Source organism: Psittacula echo, assembly GCF_963264785.1.
Source record: "Psittacula echo genome assembly, chromosome: 2".
Classification (NCBI taxonomy): domain Eukaryota; kingdom Metazoa; phylum Chordata; class Aves; order Psittaciformes; family Psittacidae; genus Psittacula; species Psittacula echo.
Genome location: NC_137737.1, coordinates 142,410,146 through 142,432,313, shown reverse-complemented (window position 1 = coordinate 142,432,313; position 22,168 = coordinate 142,410,146). Strand labels below are relative to the sequence as shown.

The 22,168-nt window shown below is 37.2% G+C and overlaps 1 protein-coding gene across 3 annotated transcripts in view; it reads left to right on the top strand.

Moving 5' to 3' along the window:
- Positions 1-1,154: 1,154 nt before the first annotated feature.
- The window catches only part of EIF3E (eukaryotic translation initiation factor 3 subunit E), a 32,798-nt gene continuing 11,784 nt past the window's right edge, over positions 1,155-22,168 (top strand). For 2 of the 3 annotated variants that reach the window (XR_013956227.1, XM_080610402.1), the window contains exons 1-13: positions 1,155-1,301; positions 2,767-2,881; positions 5,086-5,136; positions 6,032-6,149; positions 9,974-10,016; positions 10,477-10,581; positions 12,296-12,421; positions 13,859-13,983; positions 15,074-15,200; positions 17,658-17,759; positions 18,748-18,857; positions 21,578-21,680; positions 21,925-22,059. Coding sequence is in view for 2 of the 3 variants with exons in the window: in XM_080610402.1 (XP_080466528.1) it covers positions 1,212-1,301; positions 2,767-2,881; positions 5,086-5,136; positions 6,032-6,149; positions 9,974-10,016; positions 10,477-10,581; positions 12,296-12,421; positions 13,859-13,983; positions 15,074-15,200; positions 17,658-17,759; positions 18,748-18,857; positions 21,578-21,680; positions 21,925-22,059 (1,350 nt within the window). In the remaining variant the exon portion in view is untranslated. The remainder of the gene's footprint in view (positions 1,302-2,766; positions 2,882-5,085; positions 5,137-6,031; positions 6,150-9,973; positions 10,017-10,476; positions 10,582-12,295; positions 12,422-13,858; positions 13,984-15,073; positions 15,201-17,657; positions 17,760-18,747; positions 18,858-21,577; positions 21,681-21,924; positions 22,060-22,168) is intronic. The other variant, XM_080610403.1, reaches the window with a different exon arrangement.

Here is a 22,168-nt window from a genome sequence, read left to right as displayed (position 1 = left end):
ACAGAAAACTTACACAGTATAAAATCAAAAAGTACCTTTTAGATGCATCAGTGTTCTGGTGAGTTAACATCACGGTGAATCACAGAATTGTTTAGGTTTGAAAAGGCCTTTTTAAAATGATGCAGGTCGGACAGAGCCTTGAACAACCTGGTCTAGCGTCAGGTGTCTCTACTCATGGCAGGAGGATTGTAAGTAGATGATCTTAAGGTCCTTTCCAACCCAAACCATTCTAAGATTCTACTAAGTCCAACTGTTACCCTTGCACTGCCAAGGCCACCACTAAACCATGTCCCTAAGCACCACATCTACACACCTTTTAAATACCTCCACAGAGAGTGACTTCACCACTTGTGGGCAGCGTGCTCCAATGCTTCCTTACTCTGGCTACAAGAAATATTCAAGTCATCATCCATATTACTGATGCCCCTAATTCTGTTCCTAATCTCAACTTTACATTTCCACCCTTGCTTGGATTTCACTGTGTAAGTCATTGACAACTAGCTCTCCACCCTCCTTATTGCCTCTGATCTATCATGCCCTCACCACAAAGAGCTCAAAAAAACGACCAACACAAACCAAGACTTTAAATATTTCACTTGGTGCCAAAAACATTTTAGGTCCTTTTCCAGCTCCTCTGTATCAAATTAAATTAAGCCGAGTTCCCACACCAAGCACAAAGTGGTTGGACTCGCACTTCAAAGCTACTCTGTAACACTTTTGGAGAAATTCACCACTTCAGACATCGAACTCTATTCAGCTGATACCACAAGAAACAAATTACCTCTACTGAGTACTTGTTAACGCGCTGTACTAACTCCTTCACCCAGCCCGAGGCGGAAGCAAGCCCCACCCCCACCACACCGCGCACCCGGACAGGCCCTATAACCGCCTCAAGCAGAAACCAGGCCAGGACCCAGCTCAGCCGTTTCCTCCGCAAAACAAAGTCCCAGCTCCCTGCCGAAGTCCCGTCCGCACCCCTCCGCCAGCCGGGCCGGGCCGCGCCACGCTGTCAACCCCTACAGCCGCACTCAGCCCCAGTCACATCACTGCTCAGGCGCACTCCACCGCACCCCCTCCGGACTGGACCGAGGGGAGCAGAATGCGCATGCACAGGAGCCGCGCAGGCGCACAGCCCATAAGAGCCTCTGCCACCTCCCGCATCCTCGCGCGCCGCTGGGCCCCGCCTCTCCCTTTTCCTCCTGGTCGCCAAGATGGCGGAGTACGACTTGACCACCAAGATCGCGCACTTCTTGGACCGGCACCTGGTCTTCCCGCTGCTGGAGTTTCTCTCCGTCAAGGAGGTAAGTGGCTTTCCCAGACTGCGTAGAGCCGGCCCCGCAGCAAGGGGAGCGGGAAAGCGGCAGGTGCTGCCCCCAGCTGCCGGTGTGGGCCTGGGCGCTCCGCGGCCGTCTCCGTTTTCAGGCCGTGCACGGCCTGAACCCTGCCTGTGAGGCGTCTTGGAGCTGGCTGCTGAAGGGAGGAGTTCAGGGCTTCCGCATTGCGTGGGGCGAGGTGTGTGGGCCTTCTCCGTGAGGGATGAGAGGAGGCTTGAGGAGGGAAACTTCTTCCCCTTCCTCGCATTTGATGTAGCTTCTTTTCCTTCTTCATCTTCGGGGTGAGAAAAGCGAATGTTCCCTTTCACAGCCGCGGTTTGTGTTCTGCATGCTTCCCGACAGCGTGAGACAGCCCCCGTTAGCCCTGAGCCTCGCCTGCGACCCTTGTCACCGTGCTGCCTCTTAGCCGTGGAGCTGCAGGACGGTGCGCGGGGTTGCATCAGTATAGACAGTGTTGATAAGTAGTTTTGGTTCTAAACCGTTGTCATTACGAATTTGTTAAGCCAAGCGCAAGTCTCTTCTAGTGTGTCCCAACTTCATCTTTTTATATATATAATTTTAGTTATAATGCTGCAGAGGGCATGGTAATGCGGGAGATTTACACTGATGAGAGCTTAATCTAAAGTATCTGAAGTGTTTATCTGATCCATTTTAAAATGGGAATAAAATGTGTAAAATTACGTAAGCTTTGAATTTAAAGTAAGTCTAGACTTTAGAAATGAACCAATTAAGCATGTATGCATTGGGACAACTTGACTGCATGACCGTTTCCATGTGTAGTGTATGGACTTTGAATGATGTCTGTCATCTCAGGGGCATTTTTAATATTTTGGCTCCAGTTAAATAGAGTTGGTTTTACAAATCTCACGCAACATGCTGGTGAGAGCTGAACTCAACTTTTGTAGGTTCTGTATCTTAAAAATTTATGAATGTGATGTGCTGAATTATAGTACAACCTTCATGCAAATGTAATTTGGAGGTGTACTCTAGTTTAGGCCTCTGCCTACATCTTCAAGACCTAACAGCAGTTTACAGCTCATGGCTACATTATGGGGAAGGAAATTTGGAAAGCAATTTGACCAGCCAGTTAAACAAGCTAAATTAAACTTGCTCTTATGCTATAGACCTAATGACATATTTTAGATTAGTCTGTGCTATAGTTAATAGTTTGATCTTGAGTATCTCTTAAGGTTTTCACTTCAAATTATTTGTATTCGCTACTTGTACTGATATCTTGCCAACGTCAGAATTATGGAGAGGCTGTTTAGTAAGCACGCTAAATGACAGACCTGTGAGATCTTGCAAAGCTGTGAAATTTGATGTTGAGAATTATTTAATTGGAACAAAAAATAATCCATAAACTTGCCATAAGCATAATATGAACTGGAAGTTATTTAATAATATTCAAAGAAATCTGTTAATCCTATTTCAGATCTACAATGAAAAAGAGCTACTCCAAGGAAAGCTGGATCTCCTTAGTGATACCAACATGGTCGATTTTGCTATGGATGTGTACAAAAATCTTTATTCTGATGAAATTCCACATGGTAAGCTGTTCATTTAGAAGTAAAATCTGTTTTACAGCCATTCTGTCTAAAATAAATATTTAGTGGTAACTTGCTTGTTGCACTGCAAAAATGTAGTGCAATACAAAAAACCACATTTAACTTTGGCCTTAGTGAAAAGAAGTGCAATACTGAAACAAGTGGAATCCCCTAAGCCCATGTTTGGATTTGTTGGTTTAATAGGAACTTAGTATTTGAGATATGTCTGAAGTATTTGAATTTTAATTTCAAGCACTTTAAAGGTGTAGCCTAAGAGAGTCACACTTTGCTTTCATCTGCCAAGTTAAACATCATTGCACAATGATTTGGAGTTACTAGACTTTTTTCTTTAATGCATCCAGTATACTAAGGCTGGATTTCCATTGTGAGTAATTCTATTAATCAGTCTGTCCATGACTGATTTCTAGACTTTGTGGTGATACAGATGTTTTTGAAAACACATTTTCCTTACATTATGTATAAACTACTGTTTCTGTATTCATGATATTTACAATTATAGTGAATACAGAAGTTAAATCTCTTACTGTCTTCTACATGGTTTTGGAGACTTTCTTGTTAATTACTTAAATTTCTGTTTTCCTGAGGAGTGTTTGGGGAGGAGGGGAGAAACTTGAATAACTCGCTTTCACTAAGTTCTATACTTCATGTTTGGCTTTGGGATTTTCTTGGTATTATTTATTTTGTTCTGTTATTTTGCTTTTTTTGTTGGTTTGTTTTTTTGTTTGTTTGGGTTTTTTGGAGGGGTGGGTGGGAAGTCTTTTGTTCATTTGTGTTTTTCCTACTGATTTTTTGTTGGTTGTTTTTTTGTTTCTTGGTTTGTTGGTTTTTTTTCCTCTTCCTAACCCTAGTCTTTCAATACAAACTTTATTCCTAATTCTGTCTTTTTTCTTTTTTTTTTTTTTTATTTTTCCATTTTATGGAATTCCTCTCCTTTTTTGAAATCAGTGGGACTACAGTCTGTCTTGCCTGCAGCTTAGGAGGAAGAGATTTAGTTGCTTTTGCATAGTCAAGTACAACATGCAACAGTTGTTCTGCCTCTGGGTCTTACTCTTTTCAGGCACTTGAAACTGGAGAGTTGGCAGGTTGTCTCTTTGGAAATGCATGAAAAGGACCGATAGATTTATGGACATTGGATTCAACGTGTGACCAAATCTTTGATATGCTACAATTAGATGTTGTCTGTGGGTGTCTAATGGTGCGTGGGGCTGATAACAAATAATAAGAATCAGAGGTTTTCACTTTTTTAATTTAAAACAGTTGTAATGATAGCTTCACCCTTAGATTTACTTACCAGTTCTACTGATCAAAAAAAGTCAGACCATTTCATGGCTGTAAAAATCTCAAAGCTGAATAGGTTTTCTATTTTCTTTCCTTTTTTCAGCCATTCTAAACTGTTGAAGAATGTTACTGTTACCAGTAGTAAAACGTTAAAATAGTAAACAGCACAAAAAATAGTCCTAACACACTTTCACAAAGTAACTCGTCTAATATCTTTACTGTTCTGATTACAGCCACTTAAGCATGTTGCTAAGTGTGTTTCATAAGGCCATGGCTGCAAATAAGTTGAATGAATTTGGTGACTGGAGGAGCTCTGCCTTCATACAGTCAAAGAATTTCTTCATTTGTAATGTTTTTGTTTTGATGCTAGCTTCAAATATCTCTTAAGATTTTACATCAGATTGGCAAAATTTTTTTCATATGATGACTTTCTGTTTAATCTGTAGCTCTTATTTAACAGTGTAAAATTAACATAAGCAGCGATAGTACTTTCACATGCAGTCAGTTGTTCTGAGTGCTTGCTTGTACAGCTTTGTATGAGAAGATCTTGACTTGCTTTCATATCTTTCTGACATGTATTCATGCATCAACACCAGAATGTGTGTACAGACAGTTGTTTCTGACTTGCGGAACTGCTGGCTTCATTAGAATTTTACAGTTTTTTGTTTTTTTTTTTTTTTTTTTTTTTTTTTTTTGAAGACCTCACTGGTTTAAGTACTCAAAGCTAAGTTCATTTATGCTATTATATTTAGAAATGTCCCTGTACAATTTATAGTTGCTTTTGTTTTGTTTTCCTTGAGAACAACTTACAATTATACAGCCAGGAGATGTCACAGGAAAACATTTTTTGTACTCTTAAATGAGTGTATTTTCTGTCATTTGTTTACCCTTCCTCTTATAATTTCAAGATTCATCTGAAGTTGGAGATAATTTCTCCATATTGGAACACTTCATATCAGGCAAGTAATTCTGAAATTTAGGTTGGGTTACCATTATGGTGTTAGTCACTTTGGACTCTCTTTTTCAAATACATATATGTAGTCAAATCACGAAAGAGATGTCTAATAGGTTCACTCACACTGAGTGTCCTGGTGTACGGATCACTTTCAGTTTCCTGCATACTATTCTCTTCTGGGATATGGTCTTGGCTTCTCTGATCCCGTATGTTTCTTGACTCATATAGCCAGTCGGGCTACTGTTTGTGTCTTTTTAGGGGTTTGGTTTGGGTTTTTTTAGGCATATATGGTTTTCTGAGCTTTATTTAAGTGTTCATTTTTATTGCTCTGGTAGCAGCTGGTGAGGAATTTTGGGTCTATAAGACAATCACCATAAAGCCGTTAGTTCTATTTCCTCACCTTTTTTCATAACAGGTTTAATGTTCTAATTGTAATTTTGCAGGTTGAGCTGCTTTTAATTTTTCCTGTCAGTTGTCATTAAAGTTTTATAAAAATGTTCTTTCAGAACCTGTTCAGTTAAAGGAAAATTAACATTACTTATATCATAGCACTGTCTACTTCTTTCCAACTTTATTTGGAATAAATGAACTTACTTAAAAGGTTGTTTCTGCCATAGCAGAAGCCTGAAAATAGCTTGTCTAATACAGACTGTTGCAGCTATACCTGCTCTTCAGTGGCTTGATTAGAACTCTGCGCAGGAAGAAAGAAACCAAATGTTATCAGCTTTTCTTAAGTTACTGAATTGTTAGATACCTCTGGTTTTGTGACTTGACTAAGAGGACAATTGAGATTGGAATTGGGATTATGTGTTCAAATGTGCTGACAGCACCATGTACTTACAGGTTGGTGTCTATAAAAACTTAAGCATGACACAAATCTTTTTTGTTTGTGTGTTTAGCTTTGCGTGAGAAGAGAACAACTGTTGTTGCACAGCTGAAGCAGCTTCAAGCTGAAACTGAACCTATTGTCAAGATGTTTGAGGACCCAGAGACTACAAGGCAAATGCAGTCCACCAGGTAATTTCTATGTTATTTATCAGGATGGCTTCTTGGTACCTCTTAGGTGTTGATGATAGGAATGCTCTATGTGTAGCAACTGAAAAAAAAAAAAAAAAAAAGGATGTTTTTATTTCCAGACAAATTTAAGTAGTGCTTGTGGTCAGGTAATTGAAATTGCTGGACACGATTTAATTTTTTTCAGTACTTTAACCTGTTGTGCATAAGGCATCTCTGTTAATGTTCATGACTTAACTCCAGATGAGTGACAGTCATTCAGTGCAGTCAAATTATAGCCAGGATTGGTTTGGAGGAGGTTGAAGGTGTCTTTTGTTTGTTGTTTTGAGGGGAAACGTGGGCTGAAACACTTCAGATGTTCGTTTTCTGTGAGACCATCTGCCCCCTCTCTCTTCTCTACCTTCCACGAAGGGTTATGGTGTGCCCTTAGTGTGGGAGGCCCAGTGGATAAGCAGTCTTTCAGCCTCATAGCATAACTCTTCAGGAGTCCTATCCTTCCCTTTCCTAGCCGCCCAAACTGCCTAACTTGTTGGTGTGAGATAGTGCTGATACTTATCTTCAAGACTTACCCAATTTCTCTTTACTTGCTTATGGGAGCAATTAAAGTAGATTGAGTTTGGCTGCACCTTATATCTGTGGACTATAAAAGTTTTCTTATGGTTAAGTCTGAATTTGACCCTATGGGAAAGAGCTCAACTGTAGTCTTTGAGGAAGTAGACTTCAGAAGAGGGATGGGTAGGTGTTTAGTGTAGATTACAACTTGTCTTTACATAGGAAGCGTTGTTACTACTGTTGTCAGTGTGTCTAACCAACTATGGAAAAGTAATTAGATCCCTTCCTCAGCCTTACGTATTTTAAGTTTTCCAAGTAGAGCATAATACATTAGGTAGAGCACTTTGACGTGTATTTGAAGGTGAAACCTATACTTGGATTTATTGTTGGCAAGCTTTATGCATCTACTGATACAGAAGGCTAACATTGCTTTGAATTTTTTTTAGAAGAGTATTGAATGCATAAACTCCTCCTTCTAGCCTGCAGAAATCTTGACAAGGTGTACCTTTGTTTGGAAACAACCTCTCTGAAGAAAATGGGTCCCTGAAGGGGGAGGAACTTGATTAGACTTTGCTCCTTGTTTCAAGTGCAGATGAGCATCCTTTTTTCCTTTCCCATCTTTGCCCAACTTGCTCATAAACCTAATCCACCCTTTTGGCCTACATTTTCTCCACTGTTGTGGTTTAACCCCAGTCAGCAGCTAAGTACTATGCAACCGTTCACTCACTCACTTCCCCTCTGTGTCCCTCCACCCCTCTGCACATTGCTTTCAGAACTTGTTATAGTCTAATTTAGAACTCAGTACAGAAATGGCAAGGTGCAATGTATTGTGTCTTGATGCACACATGAAACAAGATGTCAGTAGAAATCATGAAATCTGTTGGCTTTCTAGCACTTCAGAAAAAGCTTCTATTTTCTGTTTTGATATCACCAGAGCGTACTTAAGCTTCTGTTGTAGGAAAGCACTGTTAAATTCAGGATCAGATCTCTGTATCTGATTTCAGCTTGGATATTTATGTCAGATAACTGTATGAGGAGAAGGAATTATATTTGCTTATGACTTGAGTGGTTTTGCGAAGCCAGGAGCTGGTCAACAGCTTTTGGAAATAGAGCTTTGAAAGCGAAAGGCCCAGTTGCCGTTATCAACCACCTTGAAGCTGCTGACTGGGACTATTTTAATTAAAAAAAAAAAAAAAAAAAAAAAAAAGAAAAGATTACTTGATGCTATCACAACTCTACTACTCCTCATATGCAGCAAGTTTTGTATTGGAACTGGTAAATTTTTGTTTATAAAATATCTGAAAACTTAGCAGTTCGGAAACAATTTATTTTAGTTACTGAGTCAATAAAAGTTCTTGTCCAGATTGTTGAGGTTGTACAGTAATGGGGAGAATTAGGCTGAAAGGCATCAATCTGTCTAGACCCTGAGGAGCATGCTTTAGATAGTAGAAAGCAACTCTTGATTCTTTGGCTGTTGTAAATTTTTGCTGGTGATTTGGAATCTCTATCAAATTTGGAGCTGCATATTATCAGGGTTTTAGATCACAGCCTTTGCTCCATAACAGTGCTGTTTGGAACATCAAAGTCTGGGAAATGGTAGAAGATGATGTGTAAAGGAGACTTTGCAAGTGGAAGTTCTTTCAAGAGTAAGCCAAAAATATTTCACTTTCTTTTTCATATGCAGCTGTTGGAGGACATTCACTCTAAAATTACAGAGGAATAGTCAGTATTCCTCATGCTTGAAGTATGTTCCACTGGAAGAAACCCATGAGATTATTTCATTATTTCCACAAGTTTTACTGGAGATTGTCATTCTTGGCTACTTTGGCAATGTGCCATTTCCTTGTAGAATTTTATATCATGAGTTCTAATTAAACAAGCTCACAGCTTTGCAGTCAGTTGATCTCAGAGTAAATGAGGAAATTTTCCAATGCACAGACTTTTACTTGTTTTGTGGGTCATTTTCTTTAGGGTTTTGTGTGGTGTTTGTTTTTTTTGTTTGTTTTTGTTTTTTTTGTTTTACCGCTTTTTTTAGGGGGAGGGGAGGAAGGGAGGGGCAGAGTATATGGTTAGTTGGTGGGGGTTTGGGTTGTTTTTTTGTTTTGTTGGTTGTTTTTTTTTTTTTTTCTCAAAGAGCAACTTCTAGCTTCATGTTCACCTTTTCAGTTAAATCTTGGTTACATGTTCTATCAAATACAGTAGTTTCACTAATTGATTGAAGTGTGAATGTACAGAAGAGGTGAAGGAGGGGGAGCTGCAGGTGTAGAAGTGTGCCTGCGGAGTGGGGGTCTGGAGAAAATTAAAAATGACATGAATTCTTTCTGTATTGGAGAAAGGCAGTCCATACAATCGAAGTGCCAGATTGAAAATACTTGGCTTTCATTTATTAATATGAATTCAGCTATGGTGCTTGTTGCCAGATGACTGCAGCAGAGTTTGAATGGAATTCTTATTGCATTGAAAAGCTGGTGTGCTAAAATTTCACTCTAAGAGCTGATCAAGATTCATTGCAGAAACTGGATAAGAAAATATTCACTAAGTTAACTATTGCTTAAAAATGTCCATCTAAAGTCCTGTGGTCATTAATGTGAGACTTACCCGTGGTAGCTAATGTCATGCTTGCCTACTGGAGGGTTGAACTTCCCTTTGGTCTAGGTAATACTGCTTGTCCTTCTGTTATCTATGTTGACTAAAAAAGAGACTTCAGAAATGTGATCATGTATAAATTAGATGTTTGGAACTTACCAAGTATAATTTTTTTGGTAGTTTTGCATTCTGCAGGCATATGCAGTGGTAGAAGTATTCTTGCTAACTCCTATGCCCAGTGCTAACACCGGGATAAGTTTCTCATTCTATTTTATTTGAGTTTTTGCACTTTTTTTCCTGTCTCCTGTTAAGTTCAGACTGCTTGCCTAAAGAAACTGCTCTGGAATTAGAAGCTCTTTTAAGTCAGAAGTTAACTTACATGCTGAAAGCTCATTATGCCATCAAAGTTAAACCAACCTCTCGCCCTTTTTTAATTCCAGTTATTGTTGCAGGTGGCATTCTTTATTTAAAATTACAGTAATTTTAAGATTTTGAAACTTTTTCATGACACTTTAAGAGTAATTGGCCTGCTGTTTCTGCAGTTGCTTTTGCACAAGTGGAGGAGTACCATTTAAATTTATATTCTCTTTGGATATTTTCTAAGGGCTGAAGGTTGCGTTGTGTTGTGTAGTGTGTTGCATGGTGACAGTTTGTTTTGCAAAAACAGTGGTTTTGTTTTTTCATTATAGGGATGGTCGGATGCTGTTTGACTATTTAGCTGAGAAGCATGGTGTAAGTGTGTTAATTCTTTTATCTGTTTGAATTTGGCTAAATGTCTCCACCCAACCTCCCTCACAACCAGCAGCATTGAGCAATTACGGACTAACATTTTGCCCTGTCTCATGTCAATCTTGTAAATAGGCAGAATTCCTAATGCTAACATATTTTACTTGAATGCCTTTGAGCTTTTAATTTTTACACAAATGAAGCTGTAACTTAATGTTAGCTGCATGCTTGTAACTAAGATATGCTTTACTTTGTAATGCAGAATTTCACAGTTTTTCCATTATTGGTATAATCTTTCATTTGGTGTCATTGATTAAAAGTATAATAGTTTACTATTTTATTTCCTGTGCACAGCATCTTTCTAAGAACCTAAAGACTTCAAAGGTTAACTTACTATTAAAATTGGGTTGCAGCAGTATGTTTCTTTTCTTCTTAGTGAATAAAAGCTCTCTGTGTTCCTTTTCAGTTTAGGCAGGAGTACCTAGATACACTCTACAGGTATGCAAAATTCCAATATGAATGTGGTAATTACTCGGGAGCTGCAGAATATCTCTACTTCTTCAGAGTTCTGGTAAGTTTGGGGTGTTAGTTGGCTTGGGGAAGAAGGGGAAGTTGTGATTTATTTGTTTTAATGAAATACTTAGACCAGTAAGTGTCTATGTTAATAATTAAAATTTAATACTTTTGTCCTTTTTTTGAGACAACTACTGTGCGCCACAGAAAAGTTTAAACTACTTGTTAATAATCATCACTAACTATTGCCCACCAAATCTGTTATTTTCATGCTGAATTTAAAACTTAATTTTTAGGTCTTGTGGTAACATATAAATATGAAATACTTTCCTCACTGCAAATGTATTGGTGGTAATGAACTATCACCTTATCATCTGAGCTCTCATCTATCTTGTTTTGAATTTTGTGATAGAATTAAGAATATAAGTCATTAGCCTAGGAGATACAAACAGCTTAAATGAGAATTGTAGAACTAGATTATAGTCTCTGAAGCAATGCTTTTCATGGTGTTGTAATTCATACAATTTGTGGTGGGAATGAATTTTCAGAATGAAGATTTGGTGTCTTGTAAGAATCTCAACACAGTAAATTTATTATTGGTGATCAGTGAATGTGCCATTTTACTAACAAATGGAGGTTTAAGGTAACTGCTTGAAAATCCAGGTACTGTAGCTAGAGCAGCTGCAGTATCTGAAGGAAGTTACTGTGAATAGCTAACTTTTATTAGTAATTACATGATTTGGAACCAGCAGAGTGTGTGTGAACCTTCTCAACTAAAAGTATTGGCCAAATTGGTACTTTTTGTACCTGGAAAATAATGGCTTTTGAACTGTAAATTTTGCAGTCATGGGTATGTGGTGCAATTACTGAAGATACATAGTGGCTTGTATGTTGAGGTTTGTTTCTTGCTAATTTATAGTCCCATTAAAAATATCCTTAACTTTCTGAAATACTGCTAGAGTAAATAATAATTTCTGTAATTGACTATAGTTAAAGAAGAAAAACTAGGAAATATCTATTTTAATCAAAGTGGGGTTTAAAGTAGCAACAAAGTGAATTCTTACGCAAAATTTTGATTATAAAGCTCAGTGTTATAGGTACATTCTGTATGCTGAGAGAGAAAATGAGTCATGTATGTAGGTTTGTGAGCAGCTGTCTTTAATTCTTCATTCTTAATTCTGGGCTTACCATTATGCTTTTATATGTCAAATAGCTAATTTCATAAAGCTTGGTATAAGACTTTCATTACTAATTCTGATGGAAGAAGATTTGTTTAAAGTTCTGTGTGATGAAATGTAGCCTATGAAAGAACTATTGTAACTGATCTGAGAACAGAATTTGACACTGTGAGTAGCCTAGTCTAATTCATTCCTGTATAAAACTTAACATTGCTTGACCTTAGGAGTACCCTTCCAGGAAACATATTCACTACTGCAAAGTCACAAATTTACTGGACATTTCTTTAAGAAATATGATTCTTGGCATGCGTTAGCAGAAAGAGCATTGAGTACTAGCTTTTTTTTAAGGTGGTTACCTACTGCAATGAGTTCCTTAGGAGACTGCTTTGTTAGAACCTTGTTTTAGTACTTCAGAAGCACTTAAATTGGCAAGATAGGATGCTGCAAGTCTTATAAATTAAAAATACTGCCAGAAATATTTTTCTTTTTAAAAAGTAAATAATAATTTAGAAAAATTACTGAGAGTATGATTTTTTTTTTTTTTTTTTTTTTTTTTTTTTTTTTTTTTTTTTTTTTTCCTGCTGCTGCAAATAGGTTCCGGCAACAGACAGAAATGCTTTGAGTTCTCTGTGGGGAAAACTGGCATCTGAAATTCTGATGCAGAATTGGGATGCAGCCATGGAAGATCTCACAAGACTGAAGGAGACAATAGATAATAATGTAAGTAAAATCTTGGTCATGTTATTAAGGTAAGAGGTTAGAGATGTTAGCATTCAAGTTTTATTATGTATTGCTTGCAGTTTTATTTCAGAGTAGTTTACCAGCTTTTCACTACATATTTTCTTAATAATGGTGGGAGAGTCGAGGTCTACTTGTAAAGAACTAGTGAAGCTTCCTTTTCAAATTATTTGCTTCCCTCTTGTCACATTTGAAAATGTATCTGGGAACTCTTAAAGTGTTTCCAATGACCAGAAAACCTATCCTCAAAGATGAGCTTGAGGGCAAGGTATCATTGTGTGAAATATCTGCTAACTTTCAGATAGTTGTACTGTTAACTTTCCGAAATGAATAAAATGCATGTAACTAAACTTCACCCTTTTCACGTGAAACCACACTTTTGACACAAAGTGCAAGACAGCTTGGTTTTGGAAATAATTTTCAACCAGTTCAGCTTTCTTGTCAGCTCCTGAGTTCAGTGTGCACTAAAAACATAAAGGGAAAGAGTGGGACTGCAGTACTAATTCAGATTGATTAAGGACCTTTCAGTGTTTCCTCTCTACTCATGAGGCTTCAATGGCCATATATGAAATATGGAAGTCTTATTCTCCTGAACTGGAATCTTGAAAAGGTGTTTGGTGGTTGATTGTTTTTTGTGACTGGATTTTGTCTGTTGTTGTTCTCCCCAGGATTGTTCTTTGTAGCAGATAACTAATGTTAATAGTTTTTTGTTTTTCTCTAATTTTCTCTCTTTATGAAACTAGACTATTAAATTTGACTTGCTCATTAGTATCCAAGATTTTTTTAGGATAAAATCATAGTAGTTACTTGTCATGGTGTTTAGAATGATTGCTGTGTGAGTTCATTCTCAAAATGTTGCTTTGCAATCTGTTTGAAGTGCTGCTGAAATCTGGAGCTAATACAGATACTTAGTGCTGATTCCTTATATGTCATTATCAGCTGGCTTAAATGAACATAGTTACATTCTTGGCTGAAAGTGATTAGAGTGTTTCATCATTGTCTGAGAGCGTACAGCAAAAAGGAAGTAAAACTGAGAAGCTGGAGAAGCCAAGTAGTTCTTCAGATCACATCTGAAGAGGGAATGCAAGAAACAATTCAGGATTAGAAAGCGAAGGAGTAAATTAAGTTAGTGTGGTGGTCTTAAGGAGAACTAAAATCTATGCTGTTGCCATTAACAGAATACAAATTTGGCAAACAATTTAGAATATAATAGTTTAAAATTTATCTTTGTTATAATAATCAGCAGATTTAACAAATGACAGGTTAAAAAGCTAGAGGTCAAATTCAGCCTGACAGTGCTAACAGCCAAAAGGAGTTAGGGAAAATCACAAACTTTTGAACATTAACAGGTTTCCATGCATTAGTATTCATGCAAACTGTGTTCTGTTTGACTTAAACCAATGTTATTTTTTCTTTTAGTCTGTCAGTTCCCCGCTGCAGTCTCTTCAGCAAAGAACATGGCTCATTCACTGGTCTTTGTTTGTGTTTTTTAATCATCCTAAAGGAAGAGACAATATCATTGACCTTTTCCTCTATCAACCACAGTAAGTTGTGCTGTGTTCCGGTCTTTAAAATGAAGGCAGATGATGAATATGCAAGCTTGTCAAAGATTTTTAGCCTGAAGCTGTTTCAGAAGTTCTAATGGTAGTAACAATTAGAATATTTTTTTCCAAGCCTTTCTTTTTCCATGCTTGTCTTCTGATTTTATTTTGGGTTTTTTGATGTGTGTTTATAATCAGCTTTTCTTCATGGTTATACTCCTGCTTCAAGGGGAAGCAGCGGAAGTAGGAAGTTACTCTTTATTCTGGTGCTTTGAGGGGATGGAATAAAGGATTTTGGTAGACTACCAACCTCATCACATCTTTTAAGACTCTAGGGGAAGGTATTGTTCTATTTTGCTTTTACAAAACCTTTTTAAGAAGGCAACTTGAGAAAAATCTGAAAATAAAAATTAAGATTGAAATGCTATAGCCATTTGTGAGATGACTGACTTGTATGTATATCTTCAAGTCAAGAACAGCTGAACACTGAGAAGTCAAACTACAAGTAGTACCTAGTTGGAGGTGACATATTACAATGGGAATAATAATAAATAAAAAAAAGGAAGTTGAATTTTTTGCATGATGATTGCAGTGGGATGGTAATTTGTGGTGAGCTTTTTTTGCTTCCTTTTTGTTTCATAGTGTATGTGTTGGTATGGGTGGTTTTTAATTTCTCACTTCTAATTATGGGCTAATTCATTGGACAACTGAACAGGAAAGTTGCAGGCTCAGATGATAATTCAGAAAAGGACTTCCTGTGGTTCTGTGTGCTTGTCCAAACCCCTCTTGTGAAACTGGTGTAGCTGACAGCCAAGGCCAGCGTTGACCTGAACATGGCATATCAACCATTTTCTGCAATACTAGCCCCTTCTTTCCCTAGTGCACTGCTGCCTTCTCTGCCCCTTGCTTTCTTCCCTCCTCCCTGTGCTCCAGAAAGATTGACAAAAATAAATTGTTCTTCTGTATTTGAATAAGTGGTCAGTCATAAGCCCTGGTATTGAATTGCATGAAAGGTGTCTAAGATATTTATCATGAATATTGTTTTGATGCAAAATTGTGTTATCTGAGCTTGATCTATATTTTATCTTTCTAGGTATCTCAATGCAATTCAGACGATGTGCCCACATATTCTCAGATATTTGACTACTGCAGTCATAACAAATAAGGATGTTCGAAAACGTAGACAAGTGCTGAAAGATCTAGTCAAGGTTATTCAGCAGGTAACGACTGAAATCCATTAATTTTTTCATGATTTTTACTGAAATTTCTTAAAAGGTTCTTCTAATAATATGCCTGGTTTAGGACTTCTGTATTTTTTTTCTTTCATTGAACAGTTTTTCACTGTGAAGTAAAATGCATGTTAATCTGTGGGAGGACAGGATGATTATTTTTCCTCCTTTGATGTCAACAAGTAATAAGTGCTCTTGGTTTTGCTTTCTCTCTATGTTTAAATGCAGAAAATTCAGTGCAGTGTGTGAAATGCCTTTGGATCTGATTCCTGTGTTTCAGCCATTCCTCCAAGTAATTTGATGAATAAGGGATCTTGTTGGGTCTTGCTTGCATTTCAAAACCACTGAAGTGTATTGTTTTGTGTTTATTTGCATTTTCTTAAAAATGATTGTCAGTTATGTGAGGATGTAGACGTAAACAAGAGCAATAAAAGAATGGTACTTGATAGCAGTGGAGCTTATGGCAAAAGGTTTTTACTCTAAACAGGTGTAATTATAACAATATAGTGAATAATAAACTATGGTATATGAGTGATAGTGAAGTTATTACAGGGTAGCAATCAATTATATCCACTTCAAGCATTGATGTTGAAGTACCTATACAAAGCACAATCAATGCAAAGGTCAACTTTTAAGCGTATCTTAATCTGGTTCTAAGCATTAGTGTTCACAAAAGTAGCATAAAAAACTGTAAAGTAGTTGAAGTGTTAAGACTCATCTTCTGTCTTAAAACCCAATTTTAGCATTGAAGTTCTAATATTTGAAGTAAAATTTCACAACTTCTTTTGCTTCTGTTTTATCTTCTACTATTGGTATGAATAAAAAAAATCGCTAGGATTTTCCTTTTGAAAATATCAACTTTGTTGGATTTGATGTTGAAAATCTGATAAGAGGTTTATTTTTTAGTACTGTTCTAGTCTGTATGGTTCATTACATTAAATCATGAAATGCAGAGGTTTTATACATTTTAATGTAGACTAGATGGTATAACTAGTGACTTTCCTACATAAGAAAAACAAAGCATCAAATTAAGTGATTTATCAAATGTCATAGGGTAGGGTAATTATTCGCAATTAGAGATTGGTAATACTGGCAAAACCTTTGCAGATATTTAGCCAACAGGTAATAAGCAGTGTGTTCATCTCTGTTAATTTTAGAAGGTGATTGATCCAAGGCTGTTGTACATAGTGGATGTTAATTATGTGATTAACAAGGACAGTTGTGATGTGAAGACCCCTATACCTATAAAACTGAATTCTAAACCTAGATAAGACTGTAAATACAGTTCTTTGAGGAAGAAAAAACAACTTTGATTGAGATAAATCTATTAGTAACTACTTTAATTTGCTGATCTTATTGTATACTGAAGATATTGACAGATACTGAGTTAACCTGTCTTAAAATGTACATTAAAAATGTTTGAGAGGATGTTTAATTACATCTTAATTTACCCAGATGTATATAGATCTGCCTGGTAGTTGAAAGTTGAGTAATTTTTTTAATGCCAAAATAAGTTCAAGTATTTTGTATATAGAAAGTAGCATTATTTGATAGCTACGTTGTCTGTTTGAATCAAACAATCCTTCAATTTGAAATATGAAGCATCTTGTCTTGGACTACTGTTTGAAACCAGATTTTAGGAAGAGTGTCAGCCTGTTCTTCCATATTTTAAGAAATTTGGAGGTTTGAGCTAGAACTAGCTCTAGTCTGTAACATTTTTCAAACCCGAAGACTGCAGCATTAAAAGCTGAATGTGAAACTACACTTCTGGTGGTTTATCCAGGCTGTTGTGGGTGGGGGAGAGTGCAGTTATGCTGCTTTTAAAAGAGGAATTGGGAAGTTTAACTTAGTTATTATTCTTCAAGGTAGTTAATGGGAGACATTGAGGTGCTGGAGTGGGACCAGGGAAGGACGATGTAGCTGGTGCAGGGCCTTGGAGCACAAGTGTGATGCGGGACTGCTGAGGGACCTGGGGAGTTTAGTCTGGAGAAGAGAAGGCTCACTGGGGACCTTATCACTCCCTCCAACTGCCTGACGGGGGGATGGAGCCAGGAGGGGGCTGGTCTCTGCTCCCAAGGAACAAGGGACAGGACAAGAGGAAACAGCCTCAAGGTGCACCAGGGGAGGTTTGGATGGAGATGAGGAATAATTCCTTCCCCAGAGGGTGCTCAGGCATTGGAACAGGCTGCCCAGGGCAGTGCTGGAGTTGCTGTCCCTGGAAGCATTCACACACCGCGTAGATGAGGCCCTCAGTGCCGTGGGTTAGGGGTGGCCTTGGCAGTGCTGGAGTAAGGGTTGGACTTGATGATCTTAGAGGTCTTTTCCAACCTGGCTGATTCTATGATAATGGACTTGTTTCTAGTATTAAATTGTGGTTGAAGAATATAAGGAATACTTGAGTTATCTTGTGGCTTTGATTCCTAATATTATTCCTAATTTTTTTTACAGGAGTCCTACACCTACAGGGACCCTATCACAGAGTTTGTGGAATGCTTGTATGTCAATTTTGATTTTGATGGTGCACAGAAGAAGCTGAGAGAGTGCGAAACAGTAAGGATTATAACGTTCATAAGACTGTCTTTCCTTTAAGTAAAGATCTCTCATATTCATAATGGCCAGCTAATTTTGTTAGGAGTGGTGTTTGATTCCATTGCCAATATTTTCTGATGAGCTTTAATACACGAGTATGTGGAATTTGGTTTGCTGGGAGGGGGATTTTTGGCAACTCATTTTGTAAACACTTAAACAAGACTTACGGGTAAGGATATAGCTTTAAAATTATATTTTAGTAGTTCTAGAAGTAGTGATAGGTAATCATGCATTTGGCCGAGCTTCAGCTTTTCCATTAGTGCTTTAGAAATGCTCGAAGAAAAGCTTGGATTTTCCTTTTGTAGTGAAAGATACTGCATCCTGGAATCGTAATGGTGGAAAGTAATGGAAGTAACATTAAGATAGCTAGGTACATGTTCTTGGAAGACTCGTAGTAAATACACTGTGAACAGTAGAAGATATCTAACACTTGGGTTGACTCGTGTGAAAGTCAGTATTCCCAATAGCTGACCGTTAGTACTATTTCTTACAGCCTCTGGTTTGGCTTTTCTTTCATTAGTATTAGTTGCCTAAGTGGAAATCAGGTGGTTTGTAATAGTCTTCACTACATAGGGTTGCTGGTCCTGTAATCTAAACTTTGTAGGCACACTTGCACTGCTAAGGAAGCTGGTTTGCATGGTAAGGAGAATACTAATCAAATTGCAAAGTGGAGTGGGAGAAGAATCCTACAGTATGAGCAGGGTGCTAAATTTTGTGTTGCGGGGGCCTTTGTTCTCTTCTTGAGTCAGATCTCAGTAATCATGTTAGCATGCAATTTTAGTTTAGCAAGCTGCAGAACAATGAAAACCTCTAAATCTGTAGCTTTTCCTTCACATCTTAGAATATACCAAGAACTGTGCTTAGATTAACTGTTTACTGATACTGATGGTACAACTAAATTGCTACTTCCATGTTTGTCCTCAGTGTTCCCTTTCTCCTTACACTGCAGGTGCTTGTGAATGATTTCTTCTTAGTGGCATGCCTTGAGGACTTCATTGAGAATGCCCGTCTCTTTATATTTGAAACTTTTTGTCGCATCCATCAATGTATCAGCATTGGGTAAGATCACTTTTTAATTCGACAGTTCAGAAAAATCAGTCTTGGATGACAGTGTGACAGACAGTGTAAACTTCAGTACTAGACTACTGAGTCATTAGATAAAATCACAAATTAAAGTCTAATTGGGTAGTTGCCTTTCTAGTTTTATAGCTCTAGTGTGATATACATAAATTACAACAGTCAGATTTCAAAGTTGAATTCTTGTACTTAACTTTAGTGTTCACTTTATAAGGAGGCTAATACTTTAGCTAAAATCACTGAGTATTACACGCTTAGGAATAAGGGGTCTTTGAATAAGTATTTGGAAGAACAAATGCAAATATAGTTCTTCCTGATCATTTCTTGCTATTTCGTATAAATGATTTATTTATTTTTTTTAGTACTGTGAGTCTTGTTCATATTTAAGTACAAGTTTTAAATGAAATTAGATGCTTAAGCTTTTTTAACTAAAGACTAGATGTCTTCCTGAGAAGTCTGCTTCTCTGATCTGGCTCCAGTCAATTAGCAAAGAGTGTGGATGATGTATCCTAAGTATGTTTCCAGCCTGTCAAAAAATACTGATAAAGTGTGTGTAACATGCTAGTGATTTATTACAAAAGAAATAGCAAGCTCTGTTTAACAAATCCAGGTTTATGGTAGATGGTTGTCATTTATTTAGTATTCGCTTATTTTACAGTTTGTATTTTTTGTGCTGTATGTGGTATTTCAACTTCAAATAGGATAGAAAATGTTGTAGTTGGCTCTCCTTGTTCTATGTGATTCATAAATACAGACAGCAGTGTCATAAGTATTCATAAATATAAGTGTCATAAATATAAGTATTATAGTGTTCTCTGTGGTGAATGATGGACTTTGAGTTGAGACAGACACATCTCAGATTGACATGGATATTCTTACCATGTATCACTTCAGGTAATTACAGTGAGATTCCTTTCAGTAAGTCATTGCTTTTCACATAATGGACATAAGCACATAAGCGTTAAGTTTCGCCAAGCTTTAACAATCGTTAGATGTGGATTATTAAGTGGGGTGCTTAAGTATTTCTTAGTGCATTTCAGACTTGGTTTTGAAGAAATTAGCCAGTGAGAATGCTTTTATTTAAATGACTGAGGCATGGTTCTTGCATTTCTTTGTCCACAAGTGATTTTCACTGCTATTCTTGGAGTTGAAAACTAGTTGGTTGTACCACAGTGTTTGATAAGTACTGTTTAACTATTCAGAACAAATTTGAAAACAATTAGTGGGAAATCTGCTATTCTTTATGTTCAGTGCAAAATAGATGGCTCATTTAATTACTTTTTTTACTACTTACATCTGTTAAGCAGTTGGCACTTTCAGAGAATGTAGTTGATTTTATCAGTTGTAATGTAAAACTTATACATCCCAAATCATTCTGCAGTTAGTTTACTGGTTGAAATACCATGTTTAACAGAGAGTAATAGATGAAAATAATTCAGAATGTGTTTTGGTTAGTTTGATATGCCTGGATTTAATTGAAGACCTGAATACGTTTCATTCTTCTATTTTTTTGTTGTGCAGTACAAGATAGGCTTGCTCATATACAAAGGCATGTGGAATTTGGTAAACTTGTCCTTTAGGCAAAGGAAAACTTAAATCGTAACCCAAATAAGTGAATCCCCTTTTAAGACATGGGGACAGAAATAATCTCAAGAACTGGTTTTGAAAGTACCCTTTGAAATCACCTGTAACTTCAAATGAGAGACCAATATTCTTGAAACATTAATAAAATCATTGCATTATTATTTGGTAATTTCTATTGCATTAGAGTGGGGATCTTTATAAGCAATGGTCAACTAGAGTGCAACTTTTCGTGCCTCCATTCCTTAGTGCTAATGGTGTTAATGTATATTTGTAAACCTGAATGTGTCATTACTCAGCATAGCCAGAAGGCTTTTTGGTCGTGTCTGTAGCACTTACCTCATGTTTGTTACCTTAGTCAGAAAGCTGATGGAAGAATGAGTGTTACAAATGTCCTGTATGAGCCAACTGCCAGCAGGAAGCTAAAGGAGTTGGCTGCAAAGCCACAGGAAATGCCATCAGAAGGAATTACTCCTGGACAAGAGTGTTCCTTTCTCTGTGCTTCCCCACTTTCTCTCCTTACACTATGCTCAAGCTTCTCGCGGTTTTATCTGTCACATTTTCTATACTAAACTCTGTCTCATGGTTCTGTCTCCTGAAGCTTCAATGTGAAGCTTATTGATAAACACTTTCCTGGACTAATTGGTCTAAACTTTCTTGACTGCTGGCTGGATTTAAGTAAGAAGAAAATCAGTTCAATTGTTCTTGTTACAATGGTGATTGCTAGCTTGTGGTTAAATTACTTAATTGACATCTTTCCAAAGAATGTTCATGTAGGCATGGTTTAATAGGAATATAGAAAAATAGTGCAGGTTAAAATTTTAAGTACAAGATGATGTAGTTCAGAGTAAGTAAATACTTAAGGATGTGAATTCGTTATTCACACTGCCCCGGTGTAAAGCAGTGGGGGTGGGAGATGGGGCAGGAGTGCATGTATGTAAGCTTTAAAGTCATTTCAGATGAATGACAGTGTGCATCCCAGATTTGTGGTATTTATTGAATACAAGTCTCGGGCTGTGTCAAATTTTGTGTTAGTTTAACTTGTATTTCACAGTCCCTAGCAGTGTTCACCAACATCAGGGGGACTCTATTTCACAAGCTGATAAATCTATTATCTTTAGTATGTTGGCAGATAAACTAAATATGACTCCTGAAGAAGCAGAAAGATGGATTGTCAATCTAATTCGAAATGCACGACTAGATGCCAAATTGGATTCAAAGCTGGTAAGACTGTACACATGGATCCAAGTGAATTTGTTGAGTTTTTCATTAAATTTCTTTTACTGTATTCAAGAACAGAGAGTTCTGATTTCTGCCACTTGTTTTTCTTTGCCCATAAAGTGTAAAGTGACTCATGTATTCTGTTTTGATCCTCTGTGTGAGATTGTGAAAGCTTTGAAAGCATAGCATGCTATTAAAGGCTTAGCATTCTGAGTGATTGTTTAATTGTTCTATCTTTGTGGTTTAGGGCCATGTAGTCATGGGCAACAATGCAGTCTCACCTTACCAACAAGTGATTGAAAAGACCAAAAGCCTGTCTTTCCGTAGTCAAATGTTGGCTATGAACATTGAGAAGAAATTGAATCAGAGTGGTAGATCTGAGGTTGGTATAAGTTATGTTTTTCTGAATTCCTGAAATCTTTTTTTTGTGAGATAACTGAAGTATAATTCTTACCCTGTTTTTTAATTCATCGAATGTACCTATTTCTAGT